Source organism: Panthera onca, chromosome A3, assembly GCF_046562875.1.
Source record: "Panthera onca isolate mPanOnc1 chromosome A3, mPanOnc1 haplotype 2, whole genome shotgun sequence".
Classification (NCBI taxonomy): domain Eukaryota; kingdom Metazoa; phylum Chordata; class Mammalia; order Carnivora; family Felidae; genus Panthera; species Panthera onca.
Genome location: NC_138341.1, coordinates 124,735,341 through 124,757,222, shown reverse-complemented (window position 1 = coordinate 124,757,222; position 21,882 = coordinate 124,735,341). Strand labels below are relative to the sequence as shown.

At 54.8% G+C, this 21,882-nt stretch overlaps 2 protein-coding genes across 6 annotated transcripts; one reads left to right on the top strand and one right to left on the bottom strand.

Moving 5' to 3' along the window:
* Positions 1-111: 111 nt before the first annotated feature.
* On the bottom strand, positions 112-11,982 carry RBPJL (recombination signal binding protein for immunoglobulin kappa J region like). Of its 3 annotated transcripts, XM_060619030.3 has the most exons (12): positions 10,121-11,982; positions 8,773-8,881; positions 7,437-7,586; positions 5,699-5,769; positions 5,414-5,529; positions 4,970-5,144; positions 2,830-2,967; positions 2,321-2,430; positions 1,887-2,039; positions 837-992; positions 593-696; positions 112-503 (listed from the first exon to the last, which is right to left on the bottom strand). In XM_060619030.3, the coding sequence occupies exons 1-12, from the start codon at positions 10,140-10,142 to the stop codon at positions 230-232; spliced, it is 1,578 nt and encodes a 525-aa protein (XP_060475013.3). In that variant the 5' UTR covers positions 10,143-11,982; the 3' UTR covers positions 112-229. The 3 variants fall into 3 exon arrangements, with proteins under 3 accessions (XP_060475013.3, XP_081651479.1, XP_081651480.1); XM_081795353.1 differs by lacking the exon at positions 10,121-11,982 and having other exon boundaries at positions 8,773-9,510; XM_081795354.1 differs by lacking the exons at positions 2,830-2,967; positions 10,121-11,982 and having other exon boundaries at positions 8,773-9,512.
* MATN4 (matrilin 4) lies at positions 8,742-21,530 on the top strand. Of its 3 annotated transcripts, XM_081795352.1 has the most exons (11): positions 8,742-8,849; positions 11,178-11,291; positions 11,982-12,551; positions 13,246-13,368; positions 15,344-15,466; positions 15,557-15,679; positions 15,773-15,895; positions 17,372-17,785; positions 17,885-18,037; positions 21,163-21,270; positions 21,350-21,530. In XM_081795352.1, exons 2-11 carry the CDS (start codon positions 11,213-11,215, stop codon positions 21,406-21,408), a joined length of 1,875 nt encoding a protein of 624 aa, XP_081651478.1. In that variant the 5' UTR covers positions 8,742-8,849; positions 11,178-11,212; the 3' UTR covers positions 21,409-21,530. The 3 variants fall into 3 exon arrangements, with proteins under 3 accessions (XP_081651478.1, XP_060475004.1, XP_060474996.1); XM_060619021.3 differs by lacking the exons at positions 21,163-21,270; positions 21,350-21,530 and adding an exon at positions 20,976-21,102; XM_060619013.3 differs by lacking the exons at positions 21,163-21,270; positions 21,350-21,530 and adding an exon at positions 20,199-20,482.
* The last annotated feature ends 352 nt before the right edge of the window (positions 21,531-21,882 follow it).

Sequence of the window (21,882 nt, the reverse complement as noted above, 5' to 3'; positions counted from 1 at the left end):
GCGGGGAGAGAGAGAGAGAGAGACTGCTTGATTTAGAGAGTGAGACAGACAAACACGGGGAGAGCCACGCTGGTGACTGGACAGCATCACTCAGGTGGACGAGTGAGTGGCAGTTTCTCCAGCGAGGGCCTTCTGCCGCCCAGGCTCTGGCCTTGACTTCCCAGCAAAGGGGCAGGGGGCGGGGCCCGGGCCCCAGGGAGGCCCCGGCCGGCCGGGCGTGGGCGCGGACCTAAGTCTGGATGAAGAGGTGGAAGTTGCTGCGCGTGAACTCGTGGTGGATGCTCTCGAGCAGCGCGTCGGCGTCGGCGGCGGGCTCGGGGGCGCCCGGGGGGCCGGGCCGCGCGCTGTACTCGGGGGTGTAGGTGAAGGAGAAGGCGCTGGGGTAGAAGAGGCCGTCGGCGCGCACCAGGCTCACGGGCACTGTGATGGGTGTGCGCAGCCAGCGCCAGTCGCTGCCGAAGGCGGCGATGTCGGGCACCACGCACACCAGGGACCGCGGGCTCCTGGGGTGGCACCGAGGTTAGGGCTGCAGTGCCGCCGACGGCACGCACCCGTCCCGTTCCCCGCGGCCCAAGGGAGACTCCCCCTATACCTGTACATGGTTTCGGCCTCCACGTCCCCGAACCACACCTTGAGCCCCGCGTGGAAGTTCTCGCCGTGGAGCTCGAGCGTGGCCACGTCTCCCCCACCACTCAGCTGGGGGCGGGAGGGAGCGGGGGCGGTGGCCGAGAGCCTGCTGCTCTCCCTCGCCAGCACCCCATCCCCCCCCCCCCCACACCCTGAGCCAGATCTCCGCTCGCCCACGCCCCCTGCACCCGCCAGCGCCCCGGATTCACCTCCAGGGTGTTGATGAGGGGCACTGGGGTGACGGGTTCCCGGGTCCACGCCAGGCTGGTGCTGAAGGAGAACTCCACCGACTCGGTACCGATGATGGTCCAACAAGAGCTGTCATTGAGCAGCGCCCTGTTCGCCTCTTTGGGGCAGGGGGAGGCCTGGGAGGAGACCCAAGGGGATGGTGGCCACCAGCATGGGTGGCATGGGTCAGCATAATGCCGGGGCTCCTGCATCCTGGGGTCCAGTCCTAGGCTCTGAGCTTTCCCTGCCCTGTGAGCTTGGACAAGGCCCTTAAGTTCCCTGAACTAGCTGGTTTCCAAGGGTCTATTTTCTTAGGATTCTGAAACTCTATTTTTTAACATTGTGCAATTCTATTCTACAGGTTTGAAATGCTTGGGGAGGCAATATAGCTCAATAATAATGTTATTTTCTATATATTATGATTTTATCTCAACATTCCATGATCATATTCTTTTGGGAGTTGTACTGCTTAATAATAATTTTCCACATTCTACAGTTCTGTGGCTTAACATTTTATGATTCTTTTTTAAAAAATGTTTATTTATTTGGGGGGGGGGCGCAGAGTGAGAGAGGGGGAGAGAGAATCCCAAGTAGGCTCCACGCTGTTAGCACAGAGCCTGACACAGGGCTCGATCTCATGAGCCCTTGAGATCTTGACCCAAGCCGAAATCAAGAGTCTGATGCTCAGCCAACTGAGCACCCCCAGGTGCCCCTGCACATTCTATGATTCTAATTCTCTTTGCACAATAATACTCAATTCTATTACTTATTTTTATTTTCATTCTAAAATCTTATCTCCCAACATTCTATGACTCTAACATTCCTTGGGAAGGAGTATTGCTCAATTAATATTGTTACTATTTTTTCTACATCCTTGGATTCTGTCCTGATAGTCTATGATTTTAACATTCCATGGGAGGTAGTGTCGCTCAGTAAGCAGCAGTCATTATGATGATGACCATCTTACATTCTCCGGTTCTCTATGTTCTGACCTTCTAGGACGCTTGGTGCCATTACTCATTCCCTCTCACCTGGAATTGCACCACCTTGTCTGCGGCGAGGCATAAGTAAGTGCCACCCTCTCCGGCAGGCTCACCGGGGAACTGGAACGCACACTTGTGCAGCTGGGAGATGGGCTCGTCCACGTCGAGGAGTGCGTACTGTTTGGCCACTTTGCGGATGATCTACAACAGAAGGGGTGGTAGGAAGTATGGCGGCAAGGTGCCTGGGTGCACAAAGGCTGCCCTCCCAGCTAGCTTTCTGCTATGCTGTAGCCATATGGGCTCTGGCAGGTCCCCCTAACCCCCGCCCTTTGCCTCCATCCAGCCCCACAAAGCACTGAGTATCCAGAGTGAGAATGGGTGTCTTTTTGCCTTGGGCCTTCACCTTCCAGCCCTGCCCTTGTGGGTCAGACTTTCTGCATGGATCTGGGGGGACCCCCCAGGTATGCCCTCCCTTCTCATACCATTGGAGGTAGTGTGATGCCCGTGACAGTGCAGACGAGTTGCACTAGGGAGCCATAGCGGACGTAGCCCTCTCGAGGCGGGAAGTCCCCCTGGGAACAGTGTTCATCAGCTGGCGTGAAAAGAGGGAGGGGAAGGAAGGAAGGTTTTCAGGGGTCCCAAGTTTCTCCCCTGAACCCTGCCTTCCCTGCCTCTGGCCCCACCCCACATCACACTTGGATCCTGCGGGGAGGGTCGGCATGCAGGGAGACAGCTAAGGCTGAAGGTTCTCATTCTGGAGGGGTCATCTGTGGCCATCCTTGAAAGTGTCTGCTCCCAGGGTGGGGTTTGAGAGGAACAGAGAGGGCTGGACATTAGAGTCAGAATGGCTTGGACTAGTCACAGACTCACTGGGACTTTTGGCAAGCCTCAGTTCCTTGGGCAAAGTTTACTTTTCTCGAGGAGTTGTACTGAAGATGAAATAAGCTGATGCATGTGAAGCTCCCAGCCCCGGGCCGGCTGGTGTGGTTACCCAGGTGGAGCGTGAAGGCAGCCCACTGGCGCGCGCTGGCCACGAAGGCGCCGTCCTCCACGGACAGGTAGCGCGTGGAGACCGTCTGGGAGCGCAGGCGGTTGAAGAGGGAGACCTTTGAGCCCGAGGATATGCACACTGTGAGGGGAGGTGAAATCAGCGTCCAAGCCTGCCTTGGTTCCTTGTACTTCCAGGCAGTTTCTGGCCCTCTGTCCCCTGGGTCAGTCCCCTCGTATGCTCACTGGCCTAGACACACTGGGCATTCCTAGTTCACGGCCCCTTTACCAAGTACCGGCTGGAGTCCTGCTTTTTTGTATCCTTGCCTGTTCCTTTTTGCTGCCTGGACGCCCTTCAGTTCGATAAACAATATTATCAAGTATTCACTAAGTGCCTCCTTTGGGGCAGGCACTGTGCTGGGTACTGGGCACAGTGACTTAGACCCAGTTTCACTCTGGAGGAGTTCACAGTCTCAGAGAGGTGGGACATACATATAAAGTTTCAAAATGAGGTGGTAAGGGCTGGGTGAAAGAGGGCTTCCTGGAGGAGGTTACACTCTCAGCTGGGGAGCAGGAAGTAGGTAGGAGTTGCTCAGGGGGCTGCATAAGCAAATACCATGTGGTGTGAAACAGCAGTGTGGTATTTCTAGGGTTTGACACCGATCTCTTCCAGCTTATCACACTCGCAACCATGGTTTTGTTTTCTGACGGAGCTTTGACCACTTGGGGAGAAAGCACTAGGTCATCTTCTCTCCCCTCCCAGTGCTAGGCATATTGTAAATGCTCAATTTATACGTAGCCTAAGTTCCCATCCATTGGATAATAATGAAAGCTAATGTTTGTTGTATGTCAGATACTGTTTTAAATGCTCTATATGCATTAGCTCATTTGATTCTCCCAACCCTGCTCTGGGGTAGATACTATCTCTGTTTAAGAGAGCAACTTGGGGTGTCTGGGTGGCTCAGTTGGTTGAGCATCTGACTTCGGCTGAAGTCACGATCTCATGGTTCATGAGTTTGAGCCCCACATCAGGGCTGCCCTCCTCTCTCTCTCTTCCCCTCCCCTGCTCGTGCTCTTTCCCTCTCAAACAAAACAAAACAAAACAAAACAAACATTGAAAGAGAGAGAGAGAGAGAGAAACTTGCTCCAGATAGCACAGCCAGCCAGTAGCAGCCAGGATTCAAACCTAGGCCACCTAGCTCCAGAATCTGAACTCCTAACCACCACACTATACCACTTACCTGATACCAAGGGCCAGACAGAGCACTGCCTGGGTCTGAGACGTTCTACAGGGCTTTTAACAGACAGAAAGTAAGTATGGGCTTTGGAGTGACACTGACTCGAGTTCAAATCCTGGCTGGGTCTCTTCCTAGCCGGGCAATCTTAGGCAAGTCACCTGGATTGTGACAGGCCCAACTATTTCATTAAATGAGTGGATGAATGTTCCAGACCTCGTTTCCCTCATGCCCTCCTATCACTCGAACAATGATAGTACCTACTTCAGAGGGATGCAGTGAACATCCAATAGGACGATTCTTGTTAATGTTAGCAAGGGAAGTCCACCTTCTCCTATGCCTTCCCCCACCTCACTTCGTGGGTAGCGACAACAGTGTTGTCACTGTTCTTCAGGCCCCGTGCCCCTTGGGATTTGTCACTTGGCACCCAGGGCAGTCCTTATGTCAAACTGTCTCTCTGATGAGCGATGCGTGTCTATCTCCCGTGCTAGGCTGTGGGTTCCTCCAGAACAGGCACTTGTCTTTATTTTACAGGGATCCAGCGTCTAGCACAGAGCCAGGCATACATCAAGCACTGAATAGATATTTTTGACTGCCCTTTTGTTGTCACTTTTGTCTTTAGTTCAGCACCTGCTGGCCATTTTTGTCCGCGCTGGACTCCCCACCCCCCACCCCACCCCCGGTCCCTTTCCCCAGGGTCTGGCGTCTGTCCCCTTCCCTCTGCTCTTGCTGCTCTAGTTCCTCATTCCCAGACCTGAGCCAGACCCCGCCCCTCTCTCGGCTCAGACTCCACCTCTCCCACTCTGGCCCGACCCTTCCAGTCTAGGTCTCCTCCCTCCCCAGTTCGGCAGCTCTGGACCCGGTGGCACCTGACCGCCCCGCCCAGCCCTCGCGCCCCGCCCGGCTCACGGTCGGTGTTCTTCAGCGACTGCTTCTTCTGCGAGGGCTTCGAGATGACCTTGATGAGGCGGCTGTGGAAGGTGCCTAGCTCCCGGCCCCCCCGGTGCACCAGCCGCAGCACCAGCCGGAAGTGCTTCCTCTTGTCTGCGTCCGAGATGTACAGGGTCTTGGCGCAACCGAATTCCTACGGGGTGCGCGGGCACCGGGCCGTCTCATCCCAGCCCTCCGCCACCAGTTTTCTGACGTCTGCCCCATCGGACGTGACAGGAAGCAGCACGATCCCAGCTCTCAGGCTCACCCTCGAGGCAGAACCCCGGTCCCCCCGCCTCTTCACCTATCTTTTGGCTTCTGCGGGGGGCGGGGGGGTTGTGGGCAGGGGGTAGATGAGCCCTCCTCGCCAAGGAAGGGGCAAGGATGGAAACAGGAATCAGAGCCCGTCCCTCGCCCTCTCACCCTGGAGTCTGGCTGCTCTTCGAAATTCAACTTCTGCGTCTCGGCGGCGCTGCCGGACGCGCCATCCAGTCCCATGTAACCGCAGACCGTGGGTCCGGTTTCCCCTGGCTGGTGGGCTGGAAAGGGACGCGAGGCGGCTCGGGAAGGACTCGGGTGCCAGGCAAGCGGAGTTCTCGCCGCCAGAGGGCGCGGCGAGACAGCGCATGCGACCCCGCCAGGCTCCCAGGCCGCACTGTGCTGTCCCCCCGCAGGGAGGCGCCCGGCAGCCCAGGAGTCCACCCTCACCTTGGCCTTGCACTGGCTTCACCCTCCAGCCGGGACCTGCGAGGTAGACACACGGCGGGGGGCAGAAGAACCTGCGGAGACATAGAAACGCCGGACTCGCACATCCATTCTCCACTCGGCTGTCTCTAGACGTCTCAAAGGCAGCATAAATCGGGCAGAATCTTTTTTTGCTCCTCCTCCTTTCCCAGTGCCCTCCCCAGGCTTCTCTGTGACCGTGGACCCCAGATGTTAATACATCTGAACTTGCTTTTATCACTCCTTTCACTCAACCCATTAGAAAGTCCTGTCCCCTCCGCATTCAAAACACATCCAGAATCCATGGGTTTCCTATCACCTCCACCTCAGTCCCAACTCCCATCACTTGTGCCTGGACCACAGCATCAGCCTTCTCCCCTGCTCTCTCTGCCTCCACGCCTCCCCTCTACGACCTGCTTAGAGCAAAGTGGGCACACTGCCTTTTCGTTTCTTTAAAAGCAGGGGTCAATCATGTTGTCTTCCTAAAACCCTCTAGCGGTTGATGTGGTCCCTGCTTACTTCTCCGACTTTATTTCCTACAAAGTCCCCCCTCCTTTTCTAATTCCAGCCCTTCTGACTTCTTTTGTACCAGAAAAGGCCAAGTCTGTACAACCTCAAGGTGTCTGCATTTTCTTTTCTTTCTAATTGGCACACGCTTCCCCCAGATTTTCTCCTGTCTGGCTCCCTTTTAACATTCAAATCTCAATTCAGATGTCACCTCCTTAAAAGGCCTGTCCGCCATCTTGACCTTTCTAGCTAAAGTGCCCCCACCTCTGTTTGCTGTCCTATAATTCTGCTCTAACAGGTGTCATCACAGTCTGGAATTTCTTGTTCACTGATTTGTGCGGAGTTTGTTGTCTGTCTCTTCCACACCACAGTGAAGATGCCATGAAAGCAGGGGCTGGATCTGTCTTCTGGAGTCGTATGTCCAGGGCCCGGCACTGTCCAGAGAGCCTGACACCTGATAAGCACCCAGTAAGTAGTTGTTGAATGAAAGAAGGAATGAATGGGTGGATGATGAGTGAATGGGGATACTGTAGATTCACAAGGAGGTTCTGTTATACACCAAAGTGGAGGCCAGTGGGGCAGAGGGAAAAGGCTCCTGATGGGCCAATAGTCGAGCTCTGTGTCCTCCCCAGGTTCTAAAAGACACTGAACTGGTGGGGTGCCTGGGTGGCTCAGTCAGTTGAGCGTCTGACTTTGGTGTCTGGCTTCGGCTCAAGTCATGATCTCGCGGTTCGTGGGTTCAAGCCCTGCATCGGGTTTTGTTCTGACAGCTCAGATCCTGGAGCCTGTTTCAGATTCTGTGTCTCCCTCGCTCTTTGCCCCTCCCCCACTAGTGCTCTGTGTCTCTCTGTCTCATAAATAAACATTAAAAAATAAAAAAAAATTTAAAAGACACTGAACTGGGGGCGCCTTGGGTGGCTCAGTTGGTTAAGTGTCCAACTCTTGATCTCAGCTCAGGTCATGATCTCACGGTTCCTGAGACAGAGGCCCCTGGCTGTCAGCACAGAACCTGCTTGAGATTCTTTCTCCCTCTCTCTCTCTGCCCTGTCCCCACTTGCTTGTGCGTGCTCTCTCTCTCTCTCTCTCTCAAAATAAACTTAAAAAAAAAAAAAGATTGCCTTAAAACAAAAATAAAAAATACAATAAATAAAAGACAAGGCAAGCATAGAGCAGAAAGTGGCTGCAGGGACCTCCAAGGGGCCAGCGAGGCACCTACCGCTTCTCATTTCCATATGATTTTTGAGCCACCTTGGCATGCAGGATCCACACCGTCTGCTCACACTGTTGCTGTAGGCACTGGCGCACGCCTTCCCTCAGGACCGCGACATGCTCTGGGGGTGACCCGGGGGTGGGTGCAGGCTGGCAGCTGGGCAGGAATGAGCGTTAAGGGGAGAGGTGGCCTGGAGCCCAGCAAGGAGGTTGAATGAAATGCATGGGGGGTCAGGGACGGAAAGCATTGGGTAAGAGAGGGGATTCCGGGTTTAAGTTGTGGGTTAAATATTTAGGCTGCCCATACTCAATGAGGCCTGAAGGGAGTCCACCGGGACCACCCAGGCGCCACTCTGCAGGTCTGGCTCCATGCCCATCACAGCCTGAAGCACTGGGGAGAGGCCCCAGCGGCACAAAGGCCACACTTGTGCCGGTCTTGGGACGGAGACAGAGTATGTGAGGGTGCATGATTTCCTTACACTTTGAGGGGACCCACCCCGGCGAAATCTGGATGCCGGGGCGAAGAGCTTTGCTGGACCCTGGACTAGAGCGCTCTCTTGCCTGCCCCCAGAAGCCTGTAAACACCCAAAACGGTGTCCCCGGGATCCTAAAGGAACATTTGCGGTCTTCCAGGGTCAAAGCAACCCTCCTCACCCCCTTCCTCCCAAGCGAAGGGGCCTGTTCCTGTCCTAGCTTTCCTTCCCTTGATTTCAGGGCCTCCAGAATCAAGGGAGTGGGCCAGTCAGAGCCTAGGGGCCTGGTGGCTTGTCGGCCTCGGAGTTTTGACGAGGGAGGGCGGTGGGTGGGCCCAAGACTTAAGGAATTGCAGAGACGGGGCGAAGGAGTCCGAGATGGCAGAGATTTGAGGGGCCGCCAGGTGGGGCCTGGGGGAGAGTCGGGAGCCCTGCGGCTACCCTTCTGAACCCTTTTGCCCGTCGCGCAGGACCAGAGTCCCGGGCCTCTCACTCCTGGAGGGGGCAGCGGAGGGCAGGAGCCCGGCCGAGCCAGGGCCCGCTCCGCCCCTTGGGGCTCTCCTCGGGGAAGGGCCTCGGAGGCATCCGACGCATTCCGGCGGCGGAGAGCGGGGCCGCCCAGCCTCCCGCCGGGAGCCGAATTCCGGCCCCGCAGCTCGCGCCGGCGGCTCCCGGGGCGGCAGGGGCAGGGGCGCCGCGCTGGCCCCGCCCCAGCCCTGCGAGGAAAGGGGATCGCTCCCGGCCGGTGGGAGGGGTCGCAGCCCGCGCTCCCCCTCCCCACCGCCTGCCCCGGGTTAAATGCGGCCGCCCCCGCCGCTCGCTCCAGCCGCCTGGCAGTCCCCACCTCGGGCGCGCTGCCTGCGCCGTTACCTGGTCCAGCTGCCCGGGAGGCTCCGCCCGTCGGCTCCGCTCCGCGGCCGCGCCTCCGAGCTGTCCGGCGGGCTCAGGTGAGTCAAAGGGCCTGGGGGCGCGGAGGGGTCTGCGGGGGAGCAGGCGTCAAGCCAGGCCAGACGACCGTGTCTAACCGCCGCCGCACCGCTTACGGTGCCCCCATCTGACCTGCAGTGCCCTTCTCCACTTCTGTGGGGTCCTTTCCAAGTTGAGCCTCCACCAACAAGGCCACCAAAGGGGGGGGGGGGGGGTTGCTTGCCTCCTAATCTCCTCCCTCGAGGAACCGCCAGGAATGTCCCCAGGTGTTTATTCATCAGCCAATTCTTGAGGAGTTATTTGCAGACCTCTCCTTCCTTTTGAGCCCAGTCTCCCCACCCTAAGGCATTTCCGAATCTTTTAACGGGAGGATTAACCCCTCAGAGGAGCTCGGGGTTCTAGTATCAGACCTGTCACCACGTTGCTGTGTGACTTAGGGCAAGACACTAGTCTCTGGACCTAGTTTCTCCCTCTGTAGAATAAGAGGGTTGGGAAGGTGATGCACTTCGAGGCAGTCGATGTTTTGACTTTCTAGGATTACTGGGCAGGGGGAAGGGGGTGCCAGGGGAGATGTTGGCTCAGGCCAAGAGCAGGATAAGGGGGATCTTAGGGGGCCCAGAGGCTTCTGCAGGTGGGAAAGAATGGGAGGTGGCAAGGGCCCCTTGTTTCTTCCGTCCCTCCCCCCATGCTCCGCAGAGGTGGCCCTGGCTATGGCCCAAGCTAGAGAAGGCATTCTGCACCCTCCCGTTTGCAGCGGCAACTGGCACATCTGGCTTAGCAACTGGCACATCTGGCTTAGTCAACCTCCCACGACGGGCCCTGCCAGAGGGATTTTTGTTCTTCTAGCAGGCCTGGAAAGCGAAGGCAGAGAGGATCCGGGCCGGGAAGGCCGCCTGGAGTGAGCTGCACGCACCCGACCTTACTCAGAATAGGCCCATTCACGGAATTGGGGGAGGGGGCCAGAGGGGCTGCGGTTGGGTTGGGGCAGCTGGCCCCCTCTGCCAGGAAACAAGCAACAGAAAAATGACTAACGCAGCTTCAGCATGGGGCGTCGGGGGCAGGGTATAGAGTAGGGGGAGTGAATGGAAGGAAAAGAGGTTTAGTGACTCCTCGGCGCCAGGTTGCTAGGCAGCCAGGCAGCCCAGAAGGGAGAACGGGAACCAGGAGTCCCAGGTTCCTTTGCAGCTCAGCGGGCAGCCTTCCTGGGCCTCAATTTCCCCATCTGTACAACGGGAACCCTTCGGGATTATCAAGGGGCGTCGTCAAGGGCGGTGGAAGAGTGAGCGCTCACCTGCTGCCGGTACAGGGTCCATGGGCGCGCTGGGGCCTCACTCACCACCTTCCGGGTGCATCCAATGCCGCTGTCCCAGGAACCCTGCGCTCCCCTGCTTCTTGGCCCTGGTGTCGGATATATCCTGACCCGGGCTTATCTCCAAGGCCTCGGGGCTCTCGGCCACTGTTTGCTCTGGGCAGGGGCACCTGCTAGGCAGATGTGGTCTTCCCACGGCCACCTAACCAACGCAGCCAGATTCGGGAAGACGCCCCCTGGCGGTGTCTCCTGAGAGCAGGCGGGAAGTGGAGGCTCCAAGCCTGCGTAGCGCTTTTTGGCGGTCGCGCTGCGGGTCCCTACCCCCCACCGGGTGAAAGGGTGCGGCTCTCCCCAGGGGCCAGAGGCTGGGCCCTGCATGTCTGGGTGTGTGCGCGCGTGCGTACGTGTGTGTTGGAAGGACAGCCACACAGAAGCGCCTTGTGTGGGGAGGGAGGGGGCCCGGGTGGGGAATGACGGCTTTGTTCTTGCAGAGGTTCTCCCGGCAGGAGAGGCCGCGGAACGCGTCGCTGGTCTTTGGAACCACTTAGGCGTAGGACTGTATCCTGGCGAACCACTTTCTTGCCGAGTGACTTTGGGCATCAGCGCTTCTCTTTTCTGAGACGGTTTCCTCATCCGTACGATGGGAAGAGTAACAGTTTTAGTCTCATAGAATTGCCGAGATTAAATGTCCCAATGCATGAAGAACATTTAACACTGTGCTTGGCGTTTAGAAAGGCCTTTTTCTTTTTCATTTATTTTTGTGGATGTTTTCTTTTCGAGGGGCATTTTATTTTTAAATGATAGGTTTCTAAATCTGCTTTCTGTTTATCTAAATACTCTGCAATTCTGCAAAGTAGGATTCCCTGTGTTTCCCAGCACTGTACTGCAATTTTTTTATTATGAAAATTTTCAAACATACACAAAGGTAGAGACATTAGTAAAGTAAATCCATGATCCTTCCCCCCGCTCCAAGTGCCCATCACCCAGAGTACGAGCTCTGTAAATATTACCGCGTTGCTATTTTCCTTGCACCCTCCAGGCTCTGGCACTTCCGTTCTCTGTCCCCCAAGCACCATGAGGGGCCTTCTATGCTCGCCACTGCCTATGTTGCTGCTGCTTCTCCGGCCCTGGGAAAGCCAGCTCCAGTTCGCAGGTGAGCAAGGCTCAGCCCTCACCAGCAGAGGGAAGGGAACAAAAGCTGGTTCTCCGTCTGCAGCCAGCTAGGTCTGCTGGGGAGAGAAAAAACAAAGGCTCTGAAATCATAACGGGCTAGGTTCTATCTAGTTCACAGCTTCGCCTCTCTGGGACTCAGTTTCCATATCTGTAGGATGTGGCTTAGAGGTAACAAAGTTGGCGGTAACATGCAAAAGTGCCCATTTGGGCGTTTAATTTTTAAAAGTGAACTGAAAAATCAGGAGACTTCACGTAACAATTCTGGTTTGGGACCTCCCTTGAAAAATCCAAGGATCTGTTAACATGGCGTCCGCGTGGCAACATTTGGCCGGGGGAGGGATATGGGTGTCAGTCAGCGTAACCCAAGTTCACTCATTCATGTTGCCTGCCTGGTCTCTGTAGTCGTTTCAGTTTGCGCCATCCCTTCGCCCACTCCCGAATGGGGAATGCCTCCTCAGAATAGCTCTAAGAGCCGTAGGATAGAGAATTGGTGAAATCTGGCCTCAGCAAATGCTGGATGAGTGGAGATATCTAGCTCGCATTTGCTAGGTTAATTCTGCGCTACGCGCTGTTACGCCGGAAAAGCACCATTTCGCCTTGGGTTTCCTGGGGATCTCCTCCGAGATGAGGTTTTGCAGACCTAGGAAAGTCCTTCTCGATCTCCTCGAAGGTCCCAGGTGTCGAACGGGGCCCCTGGATTTGGTGTTCGTGATTGACAGCTCGCGCAGCGTGCGCCCCTTTGAGTTCGAAACCATGCGGCAGTTCCTGGTGGGCCTCCTCCGCGGCCTGGACGTGGGGCCCAACGCTACGCGCGTCGGAGTGATCCAGTACTCGAGTCAAGTGCAGAGCGTCTTCCGGCTCGGCGCCTTCTCGCGCCGCGAGGATATGGAGCGCGCCATTCGCGCGCTGGTGCCGCTAGCTCAGGGCACCATGACCGGGCTGGCGATCCAGTACGCCATGAACGTGGCTTTCAGCGTGGCCGAGGGCGCGCGCCCGCCGGAGGCGCGCGTGCCGCGCATCGCTGTCATTGTGACCGACGGGCGACCCCAGGATCGCGTGGCTGAGGTGGCGGCTCAGGCGCGCGCCCGCGGCATCGAGATCTACGCCGTGGGGGTGCAGCGCGCCGACGTGGGCTCCCTGCGCGCCATGGCGTCTCCCCCGCTGGACGAGCACGTCTTCCTCGTTGAGTCCTTCGATCTTATCCAGGAGTTTGGCCTACAGTTCCAGGGTCGGCTGTGTGGTGAGTTAGGGGTGCTCTGGAATGATTTCTCATCGAGTAAATACCGGCTGGTCCCGGGAGGCACCGCCCACTCTAGCTTCAGCCCCACCCACCAGATGGCTAAGTGGCGCTGGGCTACCGCAGGCTCTCACATTCCAGGTCTGCCCACTTTTGCTTAGGCTTAGCCCACAAGGAGCACATTTAGCATGCCTGCTCACCCGATGAGCTGTTGTGGTTTACCACTGGTCTGAGGTCAAACTCCAAAATCCCCTCTCGACACAAGAAGCACCGCCTGTCACAGCTGAGAGCAATCGCCCACCCGGAAACTGTCATGCCCCGCCCACATGGGCATGGCTCCGCCTCTCTGTTTAGTTCCTCCCACAATGCTGCCCATCTATTCTGCACCTTGAATTATTCCGCCCACCTTGATTTAACACCTCTCCACCTCCTCTACCTTACCCCTCTGCAGTCCTGCCCCATCCCATTGACACATGTAGCCCGGTGGTGACCTCCTGTTCTGAGATTATTCATAGTGACTACTCAGGCACTTTCTTTCCCCAAGCCCTCCCATCTAGATCCTCCCTCTCACCTGAGGCTGGTCCCATCTAAAGCCGTACTTGAACTTGGTGACTGCCTCTGACCCCACCCAGTTTTTTTCTTGTTGGAGGGTTCTTCCCATCTGTCCCTCGCTGATTCTATACTTGTGTGTCCTCAGGAAAGGACCTGTGTGTTGAGGGGGGACACGGCTGCCAGCACCAATGTGTCAGCGCCCCGGGCACGTTCCACTGTGCCTGCAACCCTGGCTACCAGCTAGCTGCAGATAACAAGAGCTGTTTGGGTGAGAGCTGCCTCTGCCTTTGCAGTCTCACTGCTCCTGAATCTTCTGTGGCTCCCTATTGCCCCAGCATCAGACCAGTGAGTCTGGAAAGGCCTTTGGAAGTAAAGGTTCAGCACCTTTACGGGTCTAAAAAAGGGAAGCTATTGCCTGCGGTCACACAATTCCTTGGTGAAATCTTGACCCCACAGTTAAGTGTGCTTTCTACATCATTCTCTCCCTTATTTCAGGCTTGCCTCCTCCCTGGCTCCAATACGCCTCCCAAACTTGTTTGTGAATGCTCCCATGCACATCTTCTTACTGTTTCTGTTATGCAGACACTCACTTTTGGGGTCTTCAGTTAGGGTCTCCATACCCCTGCCCCCCGATATATGGTGGGGGGCATTCCTGCTTCTGCATCTCAGCTCTTTCTGGGCTGCCCTTGCTGCTTCTCTCTGCACCTGCAAATCCTTCAAGGCCTGGTTCTTCATTTTTGTCTTCTGAAAAGGTATGCCACACTATGCCTTCCTTATACAATTATGGTTTGCTTTTTCGCGTGTACGTGTGTCCACTCCTTTGAACATGATGGCAGCTACCACTCACCGAGTGCCGATTTGGTATTAGACGGTGCACTTCAACATTCACATACGTTATCTCTCAACCTCATAACGACTGGGGAAAAGAAGTCATGTGTTTCCAACAATGCAGATGTCAGCTGGGGTCTTCTTGTTTCTAGAACTTAGAAGAGGCTGGCTTGAAGCCATTTGAATCTTTCCCCAAGACCTCTGGGGATTCCCCAAGTGCTTACCTTCTGCGGTCACCTCTTGCTCTGAGCTTCTGCTGAATTCATTCAACTTATGGGTCCTCGCTCAATTTCTCAACCTGCACATGCTGTTCCTCCGTGTATGTAAATCAGCCTCTTCCTTGGTTTACACGCTTGTGTGCACAAGGCCATGTGTGTGTATATGTAAGTGGTGCGTATATCTGTTTTACTAACGATGGGGGTGAACAGAGTGTGCATCACATTTAAAATTCTTTTTTAATGTTTTTATTTGTTTTTGAAGGAGAGAGAGAGACAGAGCATGAGTGGGGGAGGAACAGAGAGAGACAGAGACACAGAATTCGAAGCAGGCTCCAGTCTCTAAGCTGTCAGCACAGAGCCTGATGTGGGGCTCGAACTCACAAACTGTGAGATCATGACCTGAGCTGAAGTCGGACGCTTAACCGACTGAGCCACTCAGGCGCCCTGAGTGTGCATCACATTTAAGTAAAGTCAAACATACACACACAAAAGAAACACCTGCTGATTATAATTGAATATTAGACACCATTGATCCCCAAAGTCCTCTGTCACCCCATTACAGGTGATTTTTCATGGGCAACTTCAGCCCACACAGGTACTCGTGCTCACATCATCTCTCTTGTTCTTCACTCCCATCTCCTTTCTAGGAACCCCAAGTTCTCACTCTTTTGTACAGGGCAATCTACACCTCTCCAGTCCCTACTTCCCAGCTCAGCTCTGGCTGTCTTTGTACATCTAAACCATCAAGATACTCAGCAGGCAATAGTTCACCCTCTTTAGAAGGAAGTTAGAAATAGCAGTTGCATTCTTCCATTATATTCCCATTTTGTGGATGGGGAAATGGAGGCTCAGATAGGTAAAGTGGCAGAACCTGGTCCTCCTCTGTGCGTCAGTGACCATCTTGAGAGCAGGGGCCCTTCTACACTTGTGGATTCTTGTTCTTATGCCTGGCTTAGTAGTGGGCACGCTGGGCTGCAGCTGGGCCTTGAGTTGGGGGAGCCACTTGGCCCACTAGGAAGGTGACCTGTGCTTATAGAAATCACAGATGCCTGGGGACCACCCCGGGCTAATTAGGTCAGGATCTTTGGGGGTTGCGGCCCAGGCGTAGGTCTTTTTTAAAAAGCTCCTCAGATGATTGTTCTGTCAGGGCTGAGAAGTGCAGGCCCAGGGCAGATGCTGAGCTCACCTCTTCCTCAGCCATTGACCTGTGCGCTGAAGGGACCCATGGCTGTGAGCACCACTGCATCAGCTCCCCAGGCTCCTATTCCTGCCGCTGCCGAGCTGGCTTTGTACTCCAGCAGGACCAGAGAAGCTGCAGGGGTGAGTGAGCCCCACCACCCGCCTCCTGGACTGAGGTCCCTGATGGCTCCAGTCAGAGGTGACACCTTGCTCTCTCTTCCCTCCCACCAGCCATTGACCACTGCAGCTTTGGGAACCACAGCTGCCAGCACGAGTGTGTTAGCACCTTTCGTGGGCCCCGGTGCCACTGCAGAGAGGGCCACGACCTGCTGCCCGACGGGAGGAGCTGTCAGGGTGAGGAGGGCTCTCTTGTGTTTGTGTCGAGGGGCAAGGAATCTTGGCTGGTGGAGTCCACCCTGACTCATCCTGATCTGTCTCTCCTTTAAGCCCGGGACCTTTGCAATGGTGTAGACCATGGATGTGAGTTCCAGTGTGTGAGTGAGGGCCTCTCTTACCGCTGCCTGTGCCCTGAGGGCCAGCAACTGCAGGCAGATGGCAAGAGCTGCAACCGTGAGTGCCGGGCGGGAGGGTGTTCTGTCGGCCTCTGCCCCACTGCCCTCATTCCGAGCGTGCTTGGCTCTGCCCTCGCTGTGGCCCAAGGGTGTGCTGTGAGTGTGTGTGTGTGTGTGTGTGTGTGTGTCCGTGACAGTGGGGTGGGGGCATGCAGAGGGCGTGCCATGTCCTGCCTCCATGTCTTTCCCCCTCTTCCTCTACCCTGCTGCCAAGGTTCATATCAAAAGTACACACTTGATCACATTTCTCCCTTTTCGAGAGTCTTCTGGGCTTACTAGTGCCTATCCCTGGGTTCAGATGCCTTACCCCTGAGTTTTTTGCATGGTGGGTACAGCCACATTAGTGGGTAGTGAAATCAAATTAGTGGATTACGACTAGCCTTTTTGGTTTTTTTTTTTTGTTTTTTAAAAAGAGAAAACAGAGTTACTGCCTATAGAAAGAGTAAGTGAGGTTTCACGAAACTTAATTACATGCAAGCATACCAAGTGTGTCATTTGTTATTGTTATTTTTTACTGTGGGGTGTGGTCAACATTTTGAAACCAGCAGCTTAGCTCATCATAGACAAGGTTTCCCACCACGCGCGTTTCCCACCATGCCTGCACACTTCATCCAGGCTGGCCGGCCCATTCCGGAAGGTGTCGAGAGCTGCCAGCTTCCGTGCCTCTGCACGTGCTGCTCCCACCATCCAGCATGTCCCTTCTCGCCTTGAAGAACTCCTGCCCATCCCTGAAGAACAAGTCAGATGTCACCACCTCCATGCAGCCTTCCTCACCAACGCTGGGAAGAATTAATTATTCCTACCTGGGGCTCCCTATCTGCCCCTCTTCCCTCGGCTGCAGCAGATAGCATGTCTGACCGGCTCTGTTCTATCCTGATTTCGTTAGGATCAGGATTATGTTCCTTTATTATTGAACCCCCTTCAGGGCCTCGCAAAGTCCCTGATTCAGAACAGGGGAGGCAACGCTGTAGAGTGATTTAGGAGCAGGGGTGTTGGGGTCAGACAGACCTGGCTTCAAATCTGGCTCAGCCACTACCAGCTATGGAGTCTGGAGCAAATCACTACCCTTCAGAACCTCAGGCTATATCAATGGGGATAATAACCCAAGATTATTGGAAGGATTGAGAAAAAATACATAAAGCACTTAGCCCAGGACTTGGCACAAGGTAAGCTGTCAAATAATAACATTTTTGTTCTTATTTGTCATTTTTATAGCTTATATATTAACAATATATATTCTTTCGATATATTATTGATAAATTTATTATTATAAAATTATATTCTTTTATTATTATTGCTATTATCACTTAGTACAGTGCCTGGCACAGGAAGGACTTCACACGTGGTACCTGTTATATAATAACTGTTTGCGAATGAATGACCCGGGGGGGTGGGGGTGGGGTGGGGCAGGGGGGTAGAAGGCTGCCACCAGCCAAGGGTCTGGCCCCCAATCCAAGTTCTTCTCACTACCTAGGGTGCCGGGAAGGCCACGTGGACCTGGTTCTGCTCGTTGATGGCTCCAAGAGCGTGCGCCCGCAGAACTTCGAGCTGGTGAAGCGCTTTGTGAACCAGATCGTGGACTTCCTGGACGTGTCCCCCGAGGGCACGCGCGTGGGGCTGGTGCAGTTCTCCAGCCGCGTGCGCACCGAGTTCCCGCTGGGCCGCTACGGCACCGCGGCCGAGGTCAAGCAGGCGGTCCTGGCCGTGGAGTACATGGAGCGCGGTACCATGACAGGGCTGGCGCTGCGCCACATGGTGGAGCACAGCTTCTCCGAGGCGCAGGGCGCACGGCCCCGCGCCCTCAACGTGCCTCGCGTGGGCCTGGTGTTCACAGACGGCCGCTCCCAGGATGACATCTCGGTGTGGGCGGCGCGTGCCAAGGAGGAAGGTGGGCTTGGCGCGGGACGCACTGGGCTGGGGTTGGGTGGGACGCGGAAGGGGTCCTTCCTGAGGCCTGGGGCACCCGCTGCGTCCTCCTGCCCTACAGGCATCGTCATGTACGCCGTGGGCGTGGGCAAGGCAGTGGAGGAGGAGCTGCGCCAGATCGCCTCCGAGCCTGCCGAGCTGCACGTGTCCTACTCCCCCGACTTCGGCTCCATGACGCACCTGCTGGAGAACCTCAGAGGCAGCATCTGCCCTGGTGAGCACATCTGACCCGGGACCCGTCCCCTCCAGCCAGTGCCCCGCCTCGGATCTTGCCCCTTCCTATGCAACGCCGTCCTGGATAGAGTTATAACCCGGCGACGGACCCACTAGACAGAGCCTTGTTACTCAAAGTGTGGTCCGCGGACCAGTGGCAGGGCTGTCGCCTGGTGGCTTGTTAGAACAAGCAGCCCACAGCTGCCCAGGCCTAATGAATCCGATTTTGTCCTTTAACAAGACCCTCGGGTGATTCCGAAGGACGTGGAAGTTAAAGAGCACTAGACTAGGCTGGCTCCTGCCCCTCAGATTAGCGGGTGCTCAGAGTAATTTCTTTCCCAAAGGCATGCCAAACTCCTTGTTCACGGAGTCACGTCATAAATCCCTTTAACTTGTTGGAATTCAACTATACAGATCTGGCAAAGTGGCAGGACCGAGAGTGTTCCAAGGACACAAAAACGTGTGCTTTTTGGACACTATAGCCTCCCAATTCAGTTCATCTACTTCATCTGGTGTGCAGTTGAGGAATAAGGGACCCAGTCTATCTGTGGAGGAGAAGAGGGCTGTTGACCCTTGTGTCCTGTACTTTGTAGGTCGTGTAGGGAACTTCTCGGGGGGAATTTTTACCATGGAGTCTTTGCATTCCAACCCAGAGATGTGGCTTTTCTTTCCCGTTACCGGGCCCCTCCAGAGCTAGGTTCGGTAGAGCTGGGCTGGCCTGCGGAGTCTGCAGTTTTGAGAAAGAGTTTAAAAATATATGTACATAAACATAGGTGTGTGCATACATACATGTACATACATGAATATGTATACACGCGTGTGTATGTATATACACACACACCCCTACCTCTCTCCCTGTCCCTCTCCCTCTCTCCACGCTAATCTAATAATTAGCTAGGGTATTGTGGAGGCACCGGAATAGATGCTCTTTCATGGCCCTCCTGTCCTGACTCGTATGTCCCCTGCAGTGTGTCTTTGAGCAAGTCACTTAACCTCCACCCCTACCTTAACTTCTCTCTTCTGTAACAGGGGAAGGTGCTGGCTGCCCAAGCTTGCTTCCAGCTCTAAAATTCTTTTTTTTAATGTTTATTTATTTTTGAGAGAGAGAGAGAGAGAGAGAGAGCAAGTGGAGGAGGAGCACAGAAAGAGGGAGACACAGAATCCGAAGCAGGCTCCAGGCTCTGAGTTGTGAGCACAGAGCCCGATGCGGGGCTCAGACCTACAGACTGCAAGATCATGACCTGAGCCAAAGTCAGCTGCTTAACTGACTGAGCCACCCAGGTGCCCCTCCAGCTCTAAAATTCTAAGAGAAATCTGGGCTCTGTGGTTGAAGCTCTTCACCAATTGGCTGTACAACTTTGAGCAGATCTTTCTCCCTCTCTGGCCCTTGGTTTCCCCAGCTGTGAAGTTAGGAGTCTTTGCAGGACTGTTATCAGTCCCATTGATGACATGACATACAGCAATTCACTAAGGGTCCAACAAGACTAAGAAATCACTCTTCAGTCATAAAAGCAATTCTTTTGTGAAGGCCACGCACCAGGCACTGTGCTGTAATATTAAAAAGGGCACATGTTTACAAAATTTCAGTGAATCTAAGACCATCCATTGTAAGATTCCCCATTTTATATACTTCTGAGAAAAAACAGGTGCCGAATTTAATCGTAAGACATGTATTTTGATTTCAGAAATGTTGAAATGTGCGTGGAGATAGACTTGGATCAGTGGGTTTTAAAATTTTTTTTAATGTTTATTTTATTTTTGAGAGAGAGAGAGAGAGGGAGAGAAACGGGGGTGGGGGGGCAACAAGAGAGGGAGACAGAATCCAAAGCAGGCTCCAGGTTCTGAGCTGTCAGCACAGAGCCCCACGCGGGGCTCGAACTCACGAAGTGCGAGATCATGACCTGAGCCGAAGTCGGATGCTTAACCGACTGAGCCACCCAGGTGCCCCATGGATCAGTGTTTTTGTTTGTTTGTTTGTTTTGTTTGTTTATTTTTTGATCAGTGGTTTTTAAACATCAATGTGTGACAGATTCACCTTGAGGGTTTGTTAAAACACAAATTGTTGGGCTCGAACCCCAGAGTTTCTGATTTAGTAGGTCTGAGGTGGAGTCTGATAGTTTGCATTTCTTTTTTTTTTTTTTAACGTTTATTTATTTACTTAGAGAGAGAGAGAGCAAGCAGGAGAGGGGCAGAGAGAGAGGGAGAGAGAGAATCCCAAGCAAGCTCCTCAGTATGGAGCCTGAAGCGGAGCTCGAACACATGAACCCTGATACCATGACCTGAGTCGAAATCAAGAGTTGGACGCACACTGGCCACCCAGGGACTCCTGATAATTTGCATTTCTAATAACTTCCTAGGTGCTAACTGATGGTGGTGGTCCAAGGACCACACTTTAAGAACTACTAGTCTCATTGAAACACACAAATAAAGTGTATACTTAAGCTGGGCAGTGTTCTAGATATTCCCTCTCTAATAAAATAGTCACTAGCCACATGAGCCCACTTAATTTACATAACTTTAAAAAGTTAGAATTTTTAGTTCTTCAATCACACTAGCCACATTTCCAATGTTAAACAGCTGCACGTGGCTGGTGGCTACAGCACTGGACGGAGTGCAAACAGAACACTTCCATCGTTGCATGAAGTTTCATTTGGAGAGTGCTGCCGTGTGGACTCTTGCTACTCAAAGTGTGGTCCGTGCACCAGCAGCATAGGCATTGCTCGGTCTTAGAAGCGTGGAGTCTCCTCTCTCTCTCCTTTGCCATTCCAAATCAGAATCTGTATTTTAACAAGATCTGGTGATTCCAATGAGCATTAAAGCTTGAAAAGCACTGTTCTAAGATGTACGCACACACGCACACACGCACACATGCACACACGCCGTAGAATCCTCAGCACCACCCAATGAATAGATTTTCTCCTTGTATCCGTTTTTTACAGACAAGGAAACTCAGGCTTAGAAAGGTTGGGTGAGTTTTCCATATCTCACAGCTACCTAGCTGGTATTCATCCCAGGCCTGTTTGAATCCAAAGCCCACATACTCAGCCACAGGCGAGCGGAGCCGCCAGGGCCGGCTCGTCTTCCTGCAGATTCTCATTCCCCTGACTCTCTGTGCCCGGCTGGCAGAGGAGGGCATCGGCGCGGGTACAGAGCTTCGGAGCCCGTGCGAATGCGAAAGCCTCGTGGAGTTCCAGGGTCGCACGCTGGGGGCGCTCGAGAAGCTAACGCAGAACCATATCCTTTGGGGCAGAGCCCGGGCTGGAGGGGAGGGGATGGGACCCCCGACCCCCCATCGGCTTCCTTAACTGCTCACTGGCCCAGCTGGCGGCGCGCCTGGAGGATCTGGAGAACCAGTTGGCCAGCCAGAAGTGAGGGCCGCCGGTGGCTCGGAGCCGGGCAGGGACGCGGCCCTGCGGACTGGGTCCCCCGTGTGCCGTCGGGGCGCCGGGGCCGGGCAGCACCGGGGCCCCGGGGGCTTGGGCTGGCGGGGAGGGGGCGCTGGCGGGCTCCCAGCGCTGCGCTCGAGCTGGCCTCGCCTGGACCAGAAGCCGGACTGCGGCGGACGGAGGCGCGAGCTAGCTCCGCACGCCGTCGCTTTGTGCTGTGCTCAGTTCTTTGTTGGGTTTCCTTTTGTTTTCTTTTTCTTAAAAAAAAAAAAAAAATTTTTTTTTTCCACGGGGTCGGTTTGTGGGTCTTGCTCTGCCGCCAGAGGGAGGGGAGGACAGACGGAGCGCGCTCCGGAGGCGCCTGGGCGGCGTCTCCTCGGAGAAAGGCGCTTTGTGCGGGGGGTCGGCCTGGGGGGCAGGGGGCCGGGCGCTGCTTCCCCCTCCTTGTTTATTCAGCCGC

Excerpts from the sequence above, each read along its gene's own strand:
- RBPJL (XM_081795353.1), bottom strand. The coding sequence starts at position 9,107 with ATGAATAAACACCTGGGGACATTCCTGGCGGTTCCTCGAGGGAGGAGA. Across the intron at positions 5,530-5,698 it reads GAAGCCAGTGCAAGGCCAAG|CCCACCAGCCAGGGGAAACC; the intron begins GTGAGGGTGGAC and ends GTCCCTTTCCAG. Across the intron at positions 697-836 it reads CCCTCATCAACACCCTGGAG|CTGAGTGGTGGGGGAGACGT; the intron begins GTGAATCCGGGG and ends TCCCGCCCCCAG.
- MATN4 (XM_081795352.1), top strand. The coding sequence starts at position 11,213 with ATGAGGGGCCTTCTATGCTCGCCACTGCCTATGTTGCTGCTGCTTCTC. Across the intron at positions 12,552-13,245 it reads GTTCCAGGGTCGGCTGTGTG|GAAAGGACCTGTGTGTTGAG; the intron begins GTGAGTTAGGGG and ends GTGTGTCCTCAG. Across the intron at positions 13,369-15,343 it reads AGATAACAAGAGCTGTTTGG|CCATTGACCTGTGCGCTGAA; the intron begins GTGAGAGCTGCC and ends CCTCTTCCTCAG.